Raw genomic sequence first — 18,693 nt, 5'->3', positions numbered from 1 at the left:
GAAGGCTTTCAGAAATGTCCATGTTTTTTTCATGTACAAATTTTTTCTGATGTTTTCCTTCATTCTTGGAGCTAACTGAGTCATGGCAGCGCATAAAATTGAAGGTGCTTTGTTGCAGATTTTGTGCTCTTTGTAATAGTTCAGGTAAAGTGAAAAAATATAAAGGGTATATAATATTTATGTATGGATAGGGCCACTTATTTGTATGTATTTAGCACGTAGCTGAAACACAAACTTTGTCATGAAGTCATAATTTACAAGTCTAAATAGTTAAAGTGGGAGTAAAGCTCCCGTTCTGTTACGTGGCCTGAACTGAACAAAGTATGCTGCAGCAATGGCAAAAGGTGAAGAGCTCTCAGTCACAGAAATTGAAAACTACTTTTTTTTCAGGAGTATTAAGCTCACTGCCTCTCTGCTGTCCCCACAGGCATGTCAGCTAGAAAATGAGCTAGCTTAAGTGTGTGAAATCCTGACTGCTTAAGTTTAATGGTTGCTTTATTATATTTTATTTTATTATTTTATTTTATTTTTTCAGTGAAGCTAGGGTCAGTAACAGGTTAGTATACTACGGTTAGTGGAGTAGAATCTGAAACAAACCTTGCTGGAAACGCTGGTTTTCAATTTCTTGACCTGAAGTGTGTTTGGAACCTCAGTGATGGCCAGTTTAGTGGATCTGTGGGAAGTGGCAAGTAAAAGATTTCTTAATACAGTCTCTAAATATGGTTCTTAGGATAAGAATAAAGAGAATGGAAAAATAATAATAAAAAAAAAGTGGTTATGCTTGTGTTAGTGTTGCAAGGTCAGCAGAGGGATGACTTTAGAACCTGAGCCTGAACTGTCCCTGCCTCACTCCAGTTTCAAGAGCTGCTGTTGTGCTGTCCAGAGCTGTGCAGAGAATGAACAGAAAAAGCAGCAGGGTCTGAATAGTGTGTCATCGTTAGCTGTCAAGTCTCAGCAGCTTTCTGTGCTTGTTTTCTTGTCAGACTCTGCATATTTCTGCAATCCTGGATGGAGAACCAGAAATGGATGAGTACTTTGTTGTCACCCTGTTCAATCCAACTGGAGGAGCCAGACTAGGCACAAAAGTGCAAACTATGATTACAATTTTACAGAACCAGGCTCCACTGGGGCTTTTCAGCATCTACCCACTTACAAATAGGTACTAAATTTTTATTCTATCAAATACTACTACTGCTATACAGAAAAACAGAAAACCACTTAAAATAGACTATTCATCATTAGAAATGTTGATTTCTCTATGGATTTTTTTCATGACATGGTACTTCATTAGTCCCTTAACATTCCACTAATAATAGTAATCCATATTAAGAGCTCCAAACCTTAGATCAGTGTCCAGAAAATCACACATTTTACAATTTAAGTTTTTTAAGCTTCTGTGAGATACACTCTTGACTCACGGCTGTTTTTCAGAACCAAATGGGCCATTATTACCTGGACAAGCTTGAGGAGTGGGCCCGTGGGAATCTCATGGGGTTTAACAGAAAAAGTGCAAGGTGCTACACGTGGGTCAGAGCAACCTGTGGCTTATTAATACAATAAATAAATTATACAGACCTAGCTAGCTGGTTGGGGGTTCAGCACCAAATCCTCTTTATTCAAATGAGACAACACCTTATATACCTGGGTTCAAAGTAATACGTGAGTCCCTTGACCAACTACCATGGGTTTCTCACTATTCATGTGTGGGAGTACTTCGAGACTTCATTTCCCAGGATGCTTCATCCAGCATCCTTCCTGAAACCCAACTCCTACAAACCCCCCATTTTTATTTTAATGAAGAAATACAGAACAGTGCATATAATAGAACAGGTTTTAACGTTAACAATTCGTAACTTATTTCTTAAATTTATTTTAACCATCTATGTAAGCAGGGCCTAATGTGATAAGGCCTTTGTTGATCTATAACTCCATAAACAGTGCAACCTTTAGCATTTTTAATAAGCAAATTCACTTAAAACTTTCTACCTAAGGTTTAATGTGTATTTGGGATAAACAACAATTTTATTATCTGAGGGCTTTAGCACAACTGGGTAAAACATTGACTCTCAGTTCCCCAAGGGCCTGCATGTAACTGGTAACCAGGAGAAATTCAACTCCGTTTCAAGGAAAGGGCCCTTGGAGAACAAATGTTGTGTGTGCAAGTGTAATTCATGTTCAAGGCACATGAAGCATAAGTATCTCTAAGTCCGCATACATGTTCACACAGCTTCTCATTCATTCAGCTTTCACATTCATACATAAGTTGCCACTTCATTCATTTTTCATTCATGCATACTTAGAATTTTTATTAGTCCCTGCTTTTTAACTACTCTCAATCTGTCACTTCTGGTAGTCATGTCTGGCAACTGTATCTGTTTTGAAAATTTGAAAAGGAATTAATATGAGGCATATCAAGGCTTATTAACCTTTTTTACCTGTTTATGCACCTGCATTTCCTGTTTCCCCCTTTTTGTTTAGAAAACCAAAGTTAATAAACTCAAAGATACACACACAAGTTACTATTATATCTGCTAACACAGTATATAAAACAAGTTATCATTACAACATGCCAACAGAGCTTGAAACTTAGCATCTTTTGTAAGCTATTAGTCTAAGCTGTCCTCGGTTTGGGATGCAGTTAATTTTTAGTTCTTGTCCCATTCATTCTTGGCAGCTGCTTTTTGCTCTTAGTAGCAAACGTAACAAACGTGTTAATAACAATTTAGACAGTCTTAGGTAGATAGTGGGGTTGAAACAGATGTAAAGGTCAGGCAAACATGCAGTTTCTCTGCAATTTGTCCAGGAATGGCTTTTTTGAAGTAAAGCACTAGAAGTCATTTAATGGCTTTTCAGTGTCTTTTACTTCAAATTTGTCTTTTGCTGTAGCTTGAAGCAAAGCAATATAAGTCATTTTAATGTCTTGTAATGTCTTTTGCTTCAAAAATGAAGGTTAAGATGATTTTTTGCTGGAGCTTTTTGCAAACACTATGCACACCCTTCTTGTGGCAACAATAACATCTGAGTGCATTAATTAACAATGTATGGAGACGCTTAAAACTTTTTAAACACGTTATTTGAACTACTTTGTCACATTAACTGTTTCTATTCAGATATATTTGAAAGCTTAACAACTTTAACAGCTTAGCAATTTAACAAAGTTACTAGCGAATTAATGACAAATAGAAACAAAACCTTTAAGCTGCAGTGTTTCCACCAAAGGTTTCTCAAGACAAAAGATACAAAGTTATATTAGTTCTGTATGCTCTGGGGAAGCTCACAGCATGATGCTGTAGCTGTGAGGTGTGCAGGAGGCCCACAGCAAAGCGTTGTAGCATTGAGCTGTGCAAGAGGCTCAGCTAAGCTGTTTGCAGCTCACTCGTGCTCTGTTTCACTACAAAGGGTGTGGCTGTTTTTCTTAGCCTCGGCCTCCCCGGAGCTTGGCTGCATTATTCTTCCCCGCGGACGGCAGAATCCCCCCCCCCGGAGGTCTCTTGTCGGCGCCGGTTGGAGGCTGTGTGTCTCCCTCTCTGCTCACGGCAGACCTATATAGGATTCTGCCTCTTGTCTGCAGTTCGTGTGTCCCCGGCCCCGCCAGCTCCCGTGTGGCCGGAGCTGCTGCCGTTGCCAAGGCTCTGGGCCGCAGTCGTCGTGGTTTCAAGCGGCCCCGCTCCCATCCCGGCACGGCGGAGTTGCTCCTCGCTGCGCCGTGTCCCCGCGCCTCGGTTCCGCGGGCTCTCACTCCCGCCCGAGCCGCGCAGAGCTATATCACCAGGCCAGCCCGTGTAGTCCCCCTGGGGTCGTGACGACCATCCGGCCGTTTCTTGCCCTGTTCTCGCTGCGGCTTCGGTCCGGTCCCGGCTCTGGCGGGGCTCCGCGCAGCTGCCGCTGCGGCCCTGGGTCACAGCTCGTGCGTCCCCCAGCGTGGCGCAGGCGGCGCTGTGGGGGGGGGAGGGCAGCGAGGCAAGATGCACACTCTCGCCGCTCGTCCCCCTCCGCGGGGGCCCGCACCGCGTCGAGCAGCCCCAGCCTCCCCAGGGGTCCCACGTAGCCAGAGCTGCCGCTCCGCGGCCCCGGCGCTTTCGCGCTGGGAAAGGGCTGAGCGGGAGATGTTCGCCTGTGGGTCCCGCGCCTCTGCTCCGCGGCATGCTGCTCTAAGCGTCGGCGAAACGCTCCAGGCGTCGTGAGCCTTTGCAAGCCCCGCGGCCGCGTCTCCCACACCGCTGCTGCTGACAAGTATTGCAAACAGTGCTTCGATCGCCTGCAGGCGTTGAAGCTGGCGTTTGTTTAAGGGATTTTTCACACTGGTTCTGCAGAGTGCAGCGACTGCAACGGACTTTTTTAACAGCAGCACGGAGGCAGCCGGCGCAGGGGCAGCGCTTTGTCCTCTGTTGGTTCTCTGCTTACTGGAATAACATGTTTTAAGCATGCTTTCTCAAATTGGGAGACTCGACAAACTGTCTAAGGGCAAGATGATGACTCCCAACTCGCGGCATGGCTGCCACGTGGCTGCAGCTTGGCAGGGCCTCGTGGACTTACGGTCTGTCTCTCCCCAGCAACCCTGCGGTCCACGACACTTGTTCGCTCTTGCCCACGCAGAAACCCAGCCCAAGTCCTTTGTTTTCGGGTCCTTTAGGTTTGCATGCGGTCTCTGTCTGCACGTGGCTCTCTTCCACCCCCTTGTTTGCTCCCGGTGTCTTGGGGGAGTCCGTTGTCTGTTAGGGCTCGTGGGGTGAACAGGAGGTTTAAAGCTTTTCTCCATGGACCAGTTTAAGTTTCTTTGTGAGATTTTTAAAGTGTCCAAATCTTCTACCTCTGCTTTCTGTGGAGCTCTCTCTCCAAATTTTTTCCGGGCAGTCACATTAAAGATTTTGCTTAGCAGAAATCCTGCTATAGTTATTTCTATAATTTTCCTTGAATTTTAGCTTCCCATACCGGCTTCTTCGCTCGAGTTCTTTGTGGCTTTACCTTTTCTTTTTTTCCAAGCTTGCTCTACCAGGTTTCTCGTGTGCACAATACTCAGATTCTTGGAGCTCCCAGGCAGTCCTCTGCTGCATGACGTCCCATTCGTCTTTTTGCACTGGTATTTGACGTCCTTTAACGCGTTTTCTGCCTGCTTTTAACTCAGTATGCGATGTCTGGCTTTTTTTCAGAGAAAAACATTCCAAGTTTCTAAAACAAACCTGTCTGAACGCTACCGAATTTTGTCCTTGTTACAAGGTAGTTTCTAATCATCCCTGATACAGGTTCTGCCCCACGTTGGGCACCATTTGTGGTTTATTAATACAATGAGTAAATAAATTATACGGACCTAGCTAGCTGGTTGGGGGTTCAGCACCAAATTCTCTTTAGTCAAATGAGACAACACCTTATATACCTGGGTTCAAGGTAACACGTGAGTCCCTTGACTTGTCATGGGTTTCTCACTACCCGTGTGTGGGAGTACTTCAAGACTTCATTTCCCAGGATGCTTCATCCAGCATCCTTCCTAAACCCCAACTCCTACAGCAACCTCCAGTATCAATCAAGACTGGGGGGTCAACAAATCAAGCACAGCCCTGCCGAGAACGACTTGTGTGTGTTGGTGGGTGAGAGGCTGGAGATGAACCATCAATGTGCACTCACAGCCCAGAAAGCCAAGTGTGTCCTGGGCTGCATCCAAAGCAGTGTGGACAGCGGGTCAAGGGAGGTGACCCGCTCTACTCTGCTGAGACCCCACCTCGAGTCTGCATCCAGCTCTGGCGTCCCAGCACAGGAAGGCTATGGACCTGTTGGAGCAAGTCCTGAGGAGGCTAGCAAGTTGATCAGAGGGATGGAGCAGTTCTCCTATGAGGAAAGACTGAGAGAATTGGGTTTCTTCATCCTGGAAAAGAGAAGGTTTCAGGGTGACCTTACTGTGGCCTTCCAGTACCTGAAGGGAACTTACAGGAAAGATGGGGCAAGACTATTTATGAGAGCACATAGTGACAGTTCAAGGGGAAATGGGTTCAAATTGAAACAGAGTAGGTTTAGTTTAGATATTAGGGAAAAATTCTTTACTGTGAGGATGGCGAGGCACTGGAACAGGTTGCTTGGAGAAGCTAGGGTTGACCCATCCATGGAAACGTTCGAGGCCAGGCTGGATGGGGCTCTGAGCAACCTGGTCAAGTGGAAGGTGTCCTTGCCCACCCATGGTGCAGGACAGGGGTTGGAACTAGATGACTTTTTAGGTCCCTTCCAACCCAAACCATTCTATGATTCTATGTTTCTGTCATATGGAATGATGTTTTGAGAAATCATTCAGCTTTAACTGTATGGTTGATGTGTTGAATTTCAGGGTGGTTTAAGATTTAGTTGAATTCCCTATAATTTTGCCAAGGTCTTGTGTTAGGAAACACTGGATAACCTAATCAATGTCACTACATCAGATAGCAAAACCAATATTTTTCTTTTATTGCATATTCTATGCTGGAATTGTACTGTAAGAATCGTATTTGTGTACTATAAAAATAATCCTTTTTAAAATTTATTTTCGCAATTCTCACATTTAGGACAAATATCTTCACAGTTGAAGAAGCCAATACTACAGTTTATTTGAAAGTTTCACGGAGTAATGGGCTCAACGTGTCTGTGAGTGTTGAGTGGGAGACATTGTCGGATACTGCATTTGGCATCAGTACGTTCACTTTATTGAGAGTGTCCCTTGCTATTGGGTGGAAATAGGCAGAGACTAGCCAAAAATATAGGAGATGTAACTTTGGAATGTAACTCACCTATTCAGACTTGATCACATGAATTAATAGATAAAAGAGCTTAGCTACTTAAGAGTCAGCTTGTCATCAGCCACTGCTGCTAGAATTTCAATAATCTGTATTGCTCTTCTTGTTCTTATATCGTCGCTAGACCTTTGATTTATAAAATCTGTTATTTGTAACTTTGGATTTTTCTAACACAGTATAAAAGACACTATTTTCTGTAAGCATCAGCTGACTTAGTTTAAGAATCTTAGTGCCTTGACTGCTTGTTGAGGATGAACACATTTTGTAGTTTTTGTGTCACTTTTTATTATTTTCTATCTAGCTCATTTTCTCACTACCCAAATTCCAAAATGAGTCACTCTGAATCACACTCAAATTGCCTGTATATCTTCCACGTGTAATTGTAATATATGAGGAATGCATTTATTGCTTAACTTTAATTACAACCTCAGTGCTATACCATTTCCATGCATTTGCACACACTCATACCAGCTATTTAAAGACAACTTCAATATTTCTGATACTAGATGTAGTTTTGGAAAGTAAATAATGAAAATGGCGTTTTAGAAGACTTCAAGGATAAGTAGTTTTTTATTTTACTGTATTGCAGGGGGTAGTATCAATGTCCTGTCTGTCTTGCAAAGCTTTGTGGAGCAGTCAGCAGCTAGCTGGTGTTTTTTTCCATTCGGAGAAGTCCTGTATGGTGTGCTTTTGCGTACGCCTCCAGCTGTGTTTTCTACTCTCTACCAGTGGAAAGGAGTTTTTGTTGCTGTTGAGGTAAATGCTTGCTTACAAACACCAAGTGTGCCACCTAATAAAAAATTTTAATCTGAATTCTACTTTTTTATTCCTCTCTCAGGATTTCAGTATGTGGAATCCTAAGAGCTGTATGTCTTTCCAAATACGTGCCTCTCCCTACCTTGTGATTACTCATGGAGGAACTAGACAGGGAGCTTCCAACAGCAGTGTGTATGCATTCATACCTGGACGCAAACTATTGAAGGTAAATCTGTTTTATTTACAAAATCATGAAATAATGGGGTTAGGAAGGCCCTCCACTCCAGCCATGTTTTTGGAAAAGGCACTCTGTGCTCAGGTAGTCTGAGACCCGAACACTCTGAGTGACTTCAGTGATGCAACTTACTGTCCTGGTTTTGGCCAGGACAGGGTCAATTTTTGCAGTAGCCAGGAGGGGGCATGGCTGGGATCCACAGGTTATTCTGTATCACCTCAGAGGGGAACAGGGCCATTCGGCGGGTCAGGGTGGTGTGTCGGTGTTTCTTCTATGTGGTGAGTGCTTTCGTGTGTGAATCATTCAGCTCTCTTGTACCCTCAGTTTTTAATATTGTTGCTGTTATTCTTCATTTTCTTCTTTCATTGTTGTTTCCAGTAAGTTATTCTTATCTCAACTCATGATCTTTGCCTTTTGTGCCTCCAATTTTCCTCTCCATCCCACCACAGTGGGGAGAGGATTGAGTGAGTGGCAGCGTGGTTTGGGGTGTTTCAGTGGGAACACTAAATTGGGCAATACCATTCCTAAATGTAATAACCGCAGTTATTACAACTGGTTGTCTACTGTGTTGTTATATCTTGGGGGTGGGATAAAATGATCGAGAAAGGGAAGAAAGAAATTGTGGAGCAAGGAAGTCATAGAACATTTTCTGAAAAACATATGATAAGTCATTAGTGTTGTAAATTTAGAATTACATCTATGAAATTTTTTGTACTTTTTTTATATATCGTTTATATGTAATTTTGCAATTTCTTAAAAATGTGTGTATATATGTATAAACTTGTTACTTGAAGTGACTTCCAAATACCATTTTCCCATATATCCCTTGTAGATACAGACTCTTTCTATTTTGGATACCAGACATGTCAAACATTTTGCTGTGGATGAAGAAGACTATTTGGTTTTTGTGAGTCACGCCACTAATTTCAGTTCCATCCAGGTTAGAATACACTTATCTTCTATGGCTTTGATTTGGGTAATTTGGTTAGTTTTGAGTTTGAACTCTGAAGGGATAATTAAAAAAACCTAAATATGTATTTCTGAAAATTGCCTTACATTTCTATTACAGATTTACATGACTTAGACTTCTAGACTGGTTTAAATGTAACAACACTCCTACATTAACATGTAGTTTATACTTAGTTTGATTTTATTGCTAGTGTTATTTCAGTTTTAAAATCTATCACATTAAACACCTGTAAGAACACAGGGAGCTTCTGACCATAAACCTGGTCATCTGAAGAACAGGCACAGATGCTTACAGTAATGTATTTACTTACCAGTCTGCTTCTACCTTAATGTAGGATTCACCTTAGAAATGAGGAATTCAGTTCATTACAAGTCATCCTAATTTATCATGACACTTAATTTCTCTTCTCTTGGTGCTAGTTATGAATATATAATAAAAAATATTTCATATTTCCACAGGTTTTCCAGTGGAATAGAGATCTATTTGTGCTGCATTACCAACTTCCAGTTTACAGAGCTCTGAACATTGCCTTGTTTCCTCGAGGAGGGATTATGTACCTAGTAGTTTCTTTTACAAGTAACACCCAGAATGTGCTCTTGTACCAGTGGTTGAATAATGAGTTTAGGAATCTTCATAAGTTACCAGCAAAAGAAATCAAACATATGGAGACCTGGACTTCTGGATCTGATATCTACTTAATTATTGCAGAAGGTATTTAGCAGAAAACAAACACTGAGTTTTCTAAGTATATACTGCTTGTTTGGTAGCAAAGGCATTTGGGGTAAAGGAGTTTAGATAAGGATGAAAATATTACTGGGGGGTGACAATTTGATGATAAACATCTTATCAAAGTAATCTGTGTTTTGTTCTTCAGAAAATAAAAGTATTGTGTTTGTTCTCAAATATTTATGAAACCAATTAAATATTTTCCCAAAAATAATAGTAAAGAATAATTCCATTCATCTAGCTGCTAATTGCACCTTTCTAAGCTTTTCTGAACGTTGTGATATGCAAAGATCATTGTTGAGCAAAGGACATGAGTTTTTTTATTACAAGTATGACCTTTTAGGCATTCTTTTATGCATCCCTATGCCTATTTAAGAGTTTATATTGCAGTCCCTAGGTTTCTTTACAATTGACTGTTGTCTGTTGACATTTTTAGTGTTCTTATATATGGATGTGTGCAGAAAAGCCCTTAAATGGTGTAATTAGATGAATCATCTGATGGAGATAAGTTGTGCTGTGGAGTTATGCACCAAGTAAAAAGGAAGATACGATCATTGGTATCACTTTTTAATTAAAGCTGCCAATCTCTGCCTTTGAATGGCCACTAGTGTGTGGTTTTACTAATAGGCAGCAATATAATGTAAGATTTTTTCTCCTTTGTAGAATCTGGAAATTCTTCTGAAATATTCATCTGGGAGACAGGGCAGTCTACCTTCAGACACTTTCAGTCTCTTCCAGTCTGTGCTGTAAGAAATATCCATGTTTTCAGGCCTCCTTCAGGTTTAGGTAAGACCTCATGTATAGTACTGGAATTGAATATGCTCATTTTTTCATTTTTTTTTTTCAGATTTTAAGAGGTGCTTTAACAGTTGCGCTGCCAAGGGCATTTCTGGCCTTAAAAGAAGAGCTTATGTCACTGAATATTTCCTTTTTTTTCCTCCTTGCTCAATGTAGTTCACATCCTGCTCTCTGATAAGGATACAACAGCACTGTATTCCTGGAACTCAGAAGGGAACCAGTTTTCCATGGTGCTGGAAGCCCCATATGCAGATCACATCTCTTCAGCCACTGCAAGGTCTCTGAACTCCAGCAAGAGCTTGATTGCTCTTTCCAGAGAGTCCAGTTCCCAGATTTATGAGCTCACCACTATCTCCAACCAGTCAGATTTTATACCTAGGTAGGTTTTTTGTTTTATATAACTTTCTCCCAGCTCTTGCATTCCTTTTAATGTGATACTGTTTTTGTTACAACAGAGAGCATTATAGACTTCTGTGGGTGTTTTGCTTTTAACACTAAAGAGAACGTTTCACAGGTAGCTTTAGGATACCTGAGGTCAAAGTCTTCACAACTGGCTTTAAAACACAGAAGGAAGGAACTTGCAGTTATGACTTGGTATTATTAAAACTTTTATTTAGGATAAATTAAATTACTTTAATAAGTAATTTCAGTTACTCTGTGCTCTATTGTAATTTAAAAAAAAGGACATTTAACCTACAACTTCCAAACGTCAGTTACTTAGGAATACAGGCAATAATTTCAGCTTCAATAATACTCATTAAATTTACAGTACTGCTTTCAAAGTTCATTAATCAGCTATCCTCAGTTTATAGTTTGTGTGTTTATTTTTTTATGCTAGTTCAGGTGAATTGATATTTGAGCCTGAGGACATGGAAGCTGTGATAGCAATAAATATCCTGGATGACATCATCCCAGAGGAGGAAGAATGCTTTAAAGTGTGGCTGAAAAACCCTAAGGGAGGTGCAGAGATTGGTGTTCACAGTTTTGTTAACATAATTATTCCTTCCAATGACAATGCCTATGGAGTCATTGCATTTGCTCAGGTAAAACCTGTAAGGTAAATCATTAAAATATGTATATATAATTTCCAAATAATGGAAAACAAACATACAAAAACTGTAAATTAAAACGTGAAGGGATTGTTTTTCTAAAGACTTGTAGCAACCTAAGTTAGATGGTTATTGACATGCATTTAGCATTGCTATTTGATTATATAGATGCAAGGTGATAGAAACTCAGTTCCAGTCTGTCCCTATTGTGGAATTTTTAGAATCCCCTTACATTTAGAATAACATATGACTTCATCAGTTTTTCAACTACCTAAAAATTCAGTTTTTAGATGGCTTATATGATATCATTATAGAGTTGCTACTGATTCTTAATCAAGGGAATTAAGTAAAAATCCTTTTCCTTCTCCTGATTTGTACCACAGGATGAACCAATCTGTTTGAACAGAATAACTTGGAAAAAATGTCAGACTAAAGGTATTAGTTATAGTGGTTAATTCTTATATAATCCAATATTGTAGAAGTTATCTAAACAGATATATGTATTAAATATATGAAGATATGAAACACAGAAGAATTGTTACTGAAATGAAACATTGCATCTGGACTTGTGTAAGCAGTAAGAGCAGTAAAAATATGTCTGTCTTGAAGGTCTACGTCTTTGTTATCTTCTTCAAATGATTTGGACATAAAATACCGTACTAAAAAAATAGCAAAAAACATTGGGGTTTTTGCCTTAGGATAAGGAGGTCTGACATTTTAGATTTTTAATGTCTATGAAGCTTAAGACTGTTGAGTACTTCTAAATTAAGACATATACACTTAATCAATGGACTAGTATTTGGCTCTTTAAGAGTAGATTAACTTATTGATGCTCAGTGTCTCTGGCTCTCTGTGAATACCCGGTTCCCTAAAGAAACTTTTCTTTGTAAGAAAATAATGTTTTGGTTCTGCTACTGTATGTTTTCCAGAGTTCTTTATTTAAGCAAATTGAAGAAATGGAACAGGACAGTTTAATCACATTGAATATTGAACGTTTAATAGGAACATATGGACGAGTTATGGTTGAGTGGATTGCTAATGGGAGCACAAGTGATGTATTTCCAACTTCGGGAATGGTATGTAATAATATCACTGTTAGTGGGGAAGCACAACAAGAAGTGCTTGTTGTCTGTGTTGTCTCAGACATTGTCTATATTGTCTCAGACAACAGGTACAGATGTAGTGAGAGAGAAGGATAATACAGCATGTTAGATTGCCCCACTTTTCTGTTAATTCCTTCTTTCAGGTCCTTTCCTCTGATTCTGGCAATTTGCACTTCTGGCTGGCACATAATACCTCAGCATCACTCCTGTACTTCTAGAAACTGATATTGCAATGCTGTCCAGGCACTTGAAATACTTATCTGTAGTATCCTATTCCCATCTTCCTTTCTTCCTGCAGTGAGATCCAGCTACTATGTCAAATCACTTGCATAGATGGGAATCTGGGAGCGTTCGCCCTTTTTTCTGACCTTCTCAATACAACAGAGACCTTAAGTGGCCGAGGAGAATGTGACAAGTTCCAATTTTCTCTGTTTCTAAGACTTTTTAGATTTCCAACCATTAAACCCCAGTGTTTGCTGCCAGCCAAAGCTCTTGGTATGCCTTGGGACCAGGAGGAGCCAGGTTCTGTAAGGCAAAGCCCACCACCTGGTGGCTGTCTGTAGCAGACACAAAGCCCTAAAAAAATGTAGAGAAAAATCAGCGGAGGGGATATGAGGGATGCCAAAACTGGAATATATATATAGTATAGATACATAAAGCATGTATCAATCATTTTGTCTGACGAAAAAAAACAAAGTAGAGTAGACACTTCTTCAATTAACAGTAATTTTGATAGATATTATATGTTCATCCTTTATTTGACATATGTATATGTGGTGGGTTGACCTTCACTGGCTGACAGACCCCCACCTATTTCTCTCTTACTTCCCCATCTGAGCAGGATGGGGAGAAAATAAGGTGGAAACCTTGAGATAAAGGCAGTTTACTAAGAAAAACAAAAGCCATTTTCTACCTGGACTTCTCCAAGGTTTTCAGTACAGTTTCCCACAGCCTCCTCCTATGGAAACTGGTATATTATTCTGCACCTGGGAGGTGGTGATAAATAACTCCTTTTCAGACTGACAGCTTTTAGATTGACAACTGTCATAAGTGTGGACCCTCAGAGATGAATATTGAGCCCAACAGTATTTAATATCTTCATAAGTGATCTGGGTGATGGGATCAAGTGTTCTTTGGTGAAGTTTGCTAATCACAGCAAACTGAGTAAGGAAGTGGACACTTTGGAAGGGAGAACCACCCTGCAGGAAGACCTGGGTAGGCTGGAAGATTCACCAGAAATGAGTGTAAGGTCGCTCTGGAAAACATAATCCAGGAGTGCAGTACCCACTGGGATCTGGCTGGGGAGCAGCTCTGGGAAAAGGGACCTGGAGGTCCTGTTAGTCATTAATAAACTCAATATGAGTGAACACTGTTTCTGAGTTGCATCAACAAGGCTGTCCCCAGCAGAGATAAAGAAGTCATTATCCCATTCTACACTTGTCCGGCTACACCTGGAATACTGTGTTCAGTTTTGGTACCCACTATGGAAAATAGTTATGGATGGGCTGGAAAGGGTCCAGAGTTGGCCACAAATATGGTCAAAGGACTGGGAAGCCTGTCATATGAGGAAATGCTGAGAGAACTCTTCAGCCTTGAGAAAAGAAGGCTGAGGAGAAACCTTATCACCATGTTCCAGTATTTAAAGTGTGGCTACAAAGGTGACTTCCTTTTTACAAGGTGTCACATGGAAAAGACAAGGGATACAAGTTACGTCTGGGGACACTCTGATTGGACGTAAGAGGAAAACTTTTCACCATGAGAACAATCATTGATTGGAAGAATACCCCCAGGGAAGTTGTGGATTCGCCAACATTGACACTTTCAAGATTGAACTGGACAGGGTGCTAGGCCATCTTGTCTAGACTGTGCTACTGCCGAGAAAGGTTGGACCAGATGATCCTTGAGGTCCCTTCCAAACTTGTATTCTACACATCTATAAGATGTTTCTATATGTGTATTTATGTTTTAAAACTGATAGAGTTTTACAGAATAGAACAGTTGGTATAACAACATTGAGAAGAAGTTTGACTTTTTTTCCCCTCTCCCTCTAAAACTTTAGATTACGTTTTCAGAAGGTCAGGCCCTGTCCACAATCACGCTGACAATTCTTGCGGACAGTGTTGCAGAACTTTCAGAGACTGTGGAAATCACACTCACCCATGTTACCACTGTGGGTGTGGAAGATACCACAAAAGGAGCTGTCATTGATCCCAAGAGGGCAAGAGCTGTACTTACCATTTTACCCAGTGACTCTCCACATGGTGTGATTGAATGGCATATGGAGTCTCTCTTTGTTAAAACCACAGAACCAGAAGGTAAGTCTGTTTCTTGATTCTTAGGAAAGTATGTGTGGTTTTTTCAAAGTCAGCATTGTTGAAACTATAACAGTGGTTATATATATATACAATACTTACATTATATATCTTTTCTCAACATTTTTATACTAATATCCCTTAAAATATGTAGCTGTGATGTTACATTACATACAATTTATGCTGTATTTCACATTTCACATATCAACATTATCCAGCCATTGTTTAGGAGGTAAGTTGTTATTATTTTGGCATCTTGTGTTGCAAATCACTGATGCATAAAATACTTCTGTTTTCATAAAAAGCCGAACTTGCCCATTTAATGGATTAATATATTATTTAAAATAATTTACATAGAAAGACTTTCCTCTTGAAGTGGCTCAAAAGGGAAAGCTTTTTGCTCTGTGGGATAAGAGAAGGAAGGAAGCAGATCAGGAGTGAATTTGATTGCAATGAAAAAGGGAAGTGGTGTTTTCTACTCACCAGATGCACGTTTGATTGGGTCCTGTTAGTTTTCCTTCCAGGCACCAAGTGAAGGTTCGAAGGATCTTTGGCAGTTGGCCAGAGGAGAACTGCCACGATGCTCAGGCTCCTGCCCTCCCTCCAGGCTCAGGGAGTGAAGCAGCTGATGCTCTGGCATTGTCTGCAGCCTCTCTGCAGCTGCCTGATGGGCTATTTGTACTTCAACAGCCCAGTTGAAATTTCCTGACACTTTATTATTCTGTCCATATTAACAAATTACATATATGAAAAATACAATTTCCATCAGAGCATATTGTTGCAGGTAAAACCTCCTTACCAGTTCTATTTCAAGTGTTGCCCCTTTTTTAGCAGCTGAAAGTGTTGTGAAACTGAAAGTATGTTGGTTTCTTACATGCACAGACATTATAAACATTAATACTTTGAAGTTAGGATTCAAGGAATGTTCTTAACTTTCATTGGTTGCACAGGTTTTTTTCCAATCTTTAAATGTTATATTTTCAAATGAAAGATATACAGGTGATAACTGGGAAATAACATCTGGATAATACAAGTAACAAAAACTGGTTCAAACTACAAAGTATATGAGTACGTTTTTATCTCTTTCTATTTCTCCAGTCACAAATCCAGCACTTTTAACCAGACGATGTGTTTCATCATTTATTGGATTTTCTGCTAAAACAATCATGTCTTTTTTCCCCTCCTTGTTATAGGGCAAGTGAATTCAACTACTCTTACTCTACAAATTGTTCGAGAACAAGGATTTATTGGAGAGCTTGCAGTTCATTTGAGGACTGCACCAAACCTCGAACTCCCCCTCTCCAAACAAGCAACAGAGAATGAGGATTATATACTGGAAAAGAAAACAGTCATTATGGCTGAGAATGCAACAACAACTTCTGTCACAGTCACTATTTTGCCTGTAAGTAACCTCATTAATAGCCTTAGCTATTAATGTCCTTTAAGGAAAGGGAAAAAGTACTCATTTTATACTAGAAGTATATTCTTGCAGCCACCTCTTTCAAAACAACTTGAGTACTCGTCACTGAGTATGAATGAATGAATGAATCAAATTCTTTGTTTTGTTATAGTCCAAAAATTAACTTATAAAAATGACAAGGGAAAAATTTATAAATGTCTTAGGTGCTTTTTAGTTTGCCAACTTGTTGCAGGTTTTTACAGGGGATTTATTTTACTTTATATGCTTCTTAAAAGGTTTGTTCTGTAGTTCAGAAAATGTTATTTTTTCACCAAAAATAGGTATATTCTTTAAATATATCTAAAATGGAGGTGTTGCTTTTCCATTTCTAACTTAGTTTCTGAGATCTAGGCAACTTTCTTCTAGTTAGCAGAAACAAGTGACAGCCAGCACTGCTTTCCACTGTTCTTGCAGATCTGCAGTCTGACTGTGAGCTTCAGTTTCTAAAACTCAGCAAAAGTAGTCTTTCTTCTTCACCTTTCATGTAGTATGAAGCAAGGGGTAGATTATATGCTCCCAAATGCTGAAAAGTTTTGAACAGTAAGCGACCTACAAGAATCACCTTCCTGCATGTATCATAACTTAAGAGTGTTTTACTAAAAAAGTGACATTTAAAAATATTTTTTCAGGACAATATTCCAGAATTACAGGAAGCATTTATAATCAATATTACTGATGTGCAACTGGTCACTTCTTCATCTGGAGGTCAGCCAAGTGTGAAGAGGCTTGGATTAGAAATAGCTGAAATAACAATTGAGGAAAATGATGATGCCAGAGGAGTATTTAATTTTAATGTTACAAAGGTAAGTAAGTTTGAATGAAAAATATTTAAAGTAGCATTCCAGCAAGAGAGTCTGTTTCTTCAGTCCAGTTCTGAGAGTGTCTGATAGGCTTTGTGGCTCTAAATTGTTCTGGATAAAGTGGCCAGATACCAGACAAACGATTCCTTCTTAAGACGTTCATCACATGTGATATACAAAATTTATTAGGGAGCTGGCAGTGTTAAAACCAGTGTCATAGAAAGGGACCTCCAGAGGTCATCTAATCCAGACTTTTGGTCGAAGCAAGGTCAATACTAAATCTAGACCTTTTAGAAGTAATTATGTATTTCTTTTTTTTTATTACTTTTAACTGCAAGTCAACATTAAAAAAAAAAAAAAGAAAACAGAAAAAGTTTGCTGAGACAGCAGTTTATTTTTGAATTTACAGGATATCACTGGAGCTGTTGCTGGTTATGAGGTACCACCACCACAGAATGCACTGAAACTTCCAGTTGTTCGACAGGCTGGGAGGTTTGGGTCAGTAACTCTGTACTGGGAAGCCATTCATTCAACTGCCAGCTTTGAAGACTTCACACCATCATTTGGAAACCTTACATTTGCAGAGGGGCAGGTATGCACTTGCTGAGAGTTTAGCTGTCTCTGGGTTACTAGCTTAAGAGTTTCAGCTGTTTTCTTCTAGCAGAATTTGCATCTTTTAATTGAAAACATTTTATTTATGGCCCTGTGTGTATGAATGATGCTGCCAACTTCAGTTCTTTAACATGGAAAACAGAATATTCATAAGCATTGACCAAGTAGGCTTGTATGCCTTTGGTACCTCCAGAAATGAGGACAACCCTGTTACACTGAAATTTGTAGCATAATCCATCTTCTCTATAAATTCTCAGAATAAGCCTATATGTTTTCTTAGCTGTGTTCTACACATAGTTTTAAATTTCATGATGCACGTAAGAATATTTAGTGTAAATGAGGGATTTTGATTTGAAGTGAATATAACTGATCTTTGACAAATAGGAAGATATACTTAGTGAACAGAATTTTGACTGAAGTATAATATGTTCAACCTGCACTTTCTAAGTACCAAAGCAGAGCAGTCCACTGGTTTTAACATACAAGATTTACATTGATGGACTTAGAAACTACCCTTGAAATTATGTCTTCTTATTATGAACATAGGAGTACAAGAAGAAAAATGAAGAACTGAAAAATGTCTGTTTATCTATTATTCGATGCAATTTACCTATTTTAAATTTCAATTTTTTTCAAACAATTCACAGAATATTATAAATGAAACTTTGTTGCTTTTTTCTAACGTTTCTACAGGCTACAGGAGAAATAGAAATCACAATAATAGATGACAGTGAAGTTGAATTCCTTGAGATTTTCAGGATTGCCCTGGTGAGGGTAACTGGTGGTGCAAGACTTGGGAATGACACCCTGGTAACTGTTGCTATTCCACCAAATGATTCCCCTGTTGGAGTATTTGGGTTTGAAGAAAAGAATGTGAGTTTGATTTGGATTGCAGTCCTTTCTGCTAAAGCTGGGTAGTGGGTTTGTGTCACTAATACATAGCTGATTTTTGTAAGCCTTCATTGCAGTGGAAGACATGACTTCATTGAAAGGATATTTTTGCTTGTCTTCATCTGGCTGTCTGGTAATAATACGGTAATAACAGTGAAAGTGCTGCTGCATAAATACAGATTTCTGCATGACTGAATCAATTTAGTTCAGTATACTAACAATTCAGG

The 18,693-nt window shown here is 39.6% G+C and overlaps 1 protein-coding gene across 2 annotated transcripts in view; it reads left to right on the top strand.

The window, feature by feature from the left end:
- ADGRV1 (adhesion G protein-coupled receptor V1) overlaps nt 1-18,693 on the top strand; it is a 266,144-nt gene that overhangs the window by 80,237 nt on the left and 167,214 nt on the right. For both annotated transcript variants that reach the window (XM_027671225.1, XM_027671226.1), the window contains 15 exons: nt 984-1,159; nt 6,528-6,652; nt 7,345-7,511; nt 7,594-7,737; nt 8,579-8,686; nt 9,175-9,427; nt 10,106-10,228; nt 10,397-10,619; nt 11,079-11,283; nt 12,219-12,365; nt 14,452-14,707; nt 15,898-16,106; nt 16,793-16,966; nt 17,373-17,555; nt 18,269-18,448. In XM_027671225.1, coding sequence (XP_027527026.1) covers nt 984-1,159; nt 6,528-6,652; nt 7,345-7,511; nt 7,594-7,737; nt 8,579-8,686; nt 9,175-9,427; nt 10,106-10,228; nt 10,397-10,619; nt 11,079-11,283; nt 12,219-12,365; nt 14,452-14,707; nt 15,898-16,106; nt 16,793-16,966; nt 17,373-17,555; nt 18,269-18,448 — 2,673 coding nt within the window. The remainder of the gene's footprint in view (nt 1-983; nt 1,160-6,527; nt 6,653-7,344; nt 7,512-7,593; nt 7,738-8,578; nt 8,687-9,174; nt 9,428-10,105; nt 10,229-10,396; nt 10,620-11,078; nt 11,284-12,218; nt 12,366-14,451; nt 14,708-15,897; nt 16,107-16,792; nt 16,967-17,372; nt 17,556-18,268; nt 18,449-18,693) is intronic.

The sequence above is a fragment of the Neopelma chrysocephalum genome, unplaced genomic scaffold (genome assembly GCF_003984885.1).
Source record: "Neopelma chrysocephalum unplaced genomic scaffold, ASM398488v2 Primary Assembly neopelma1_97065, whole genome shotgun sequence".
NCBI classification, from domain to species: Eukaryota; Metazoa; Chordata; class Aves; order Passeriformes; family Pipridae; genus Neopelma; species Neopelma chrysocephalum.
This window is presented reverse-complemented; position numbering and strand designations above follow the sequence as displayed.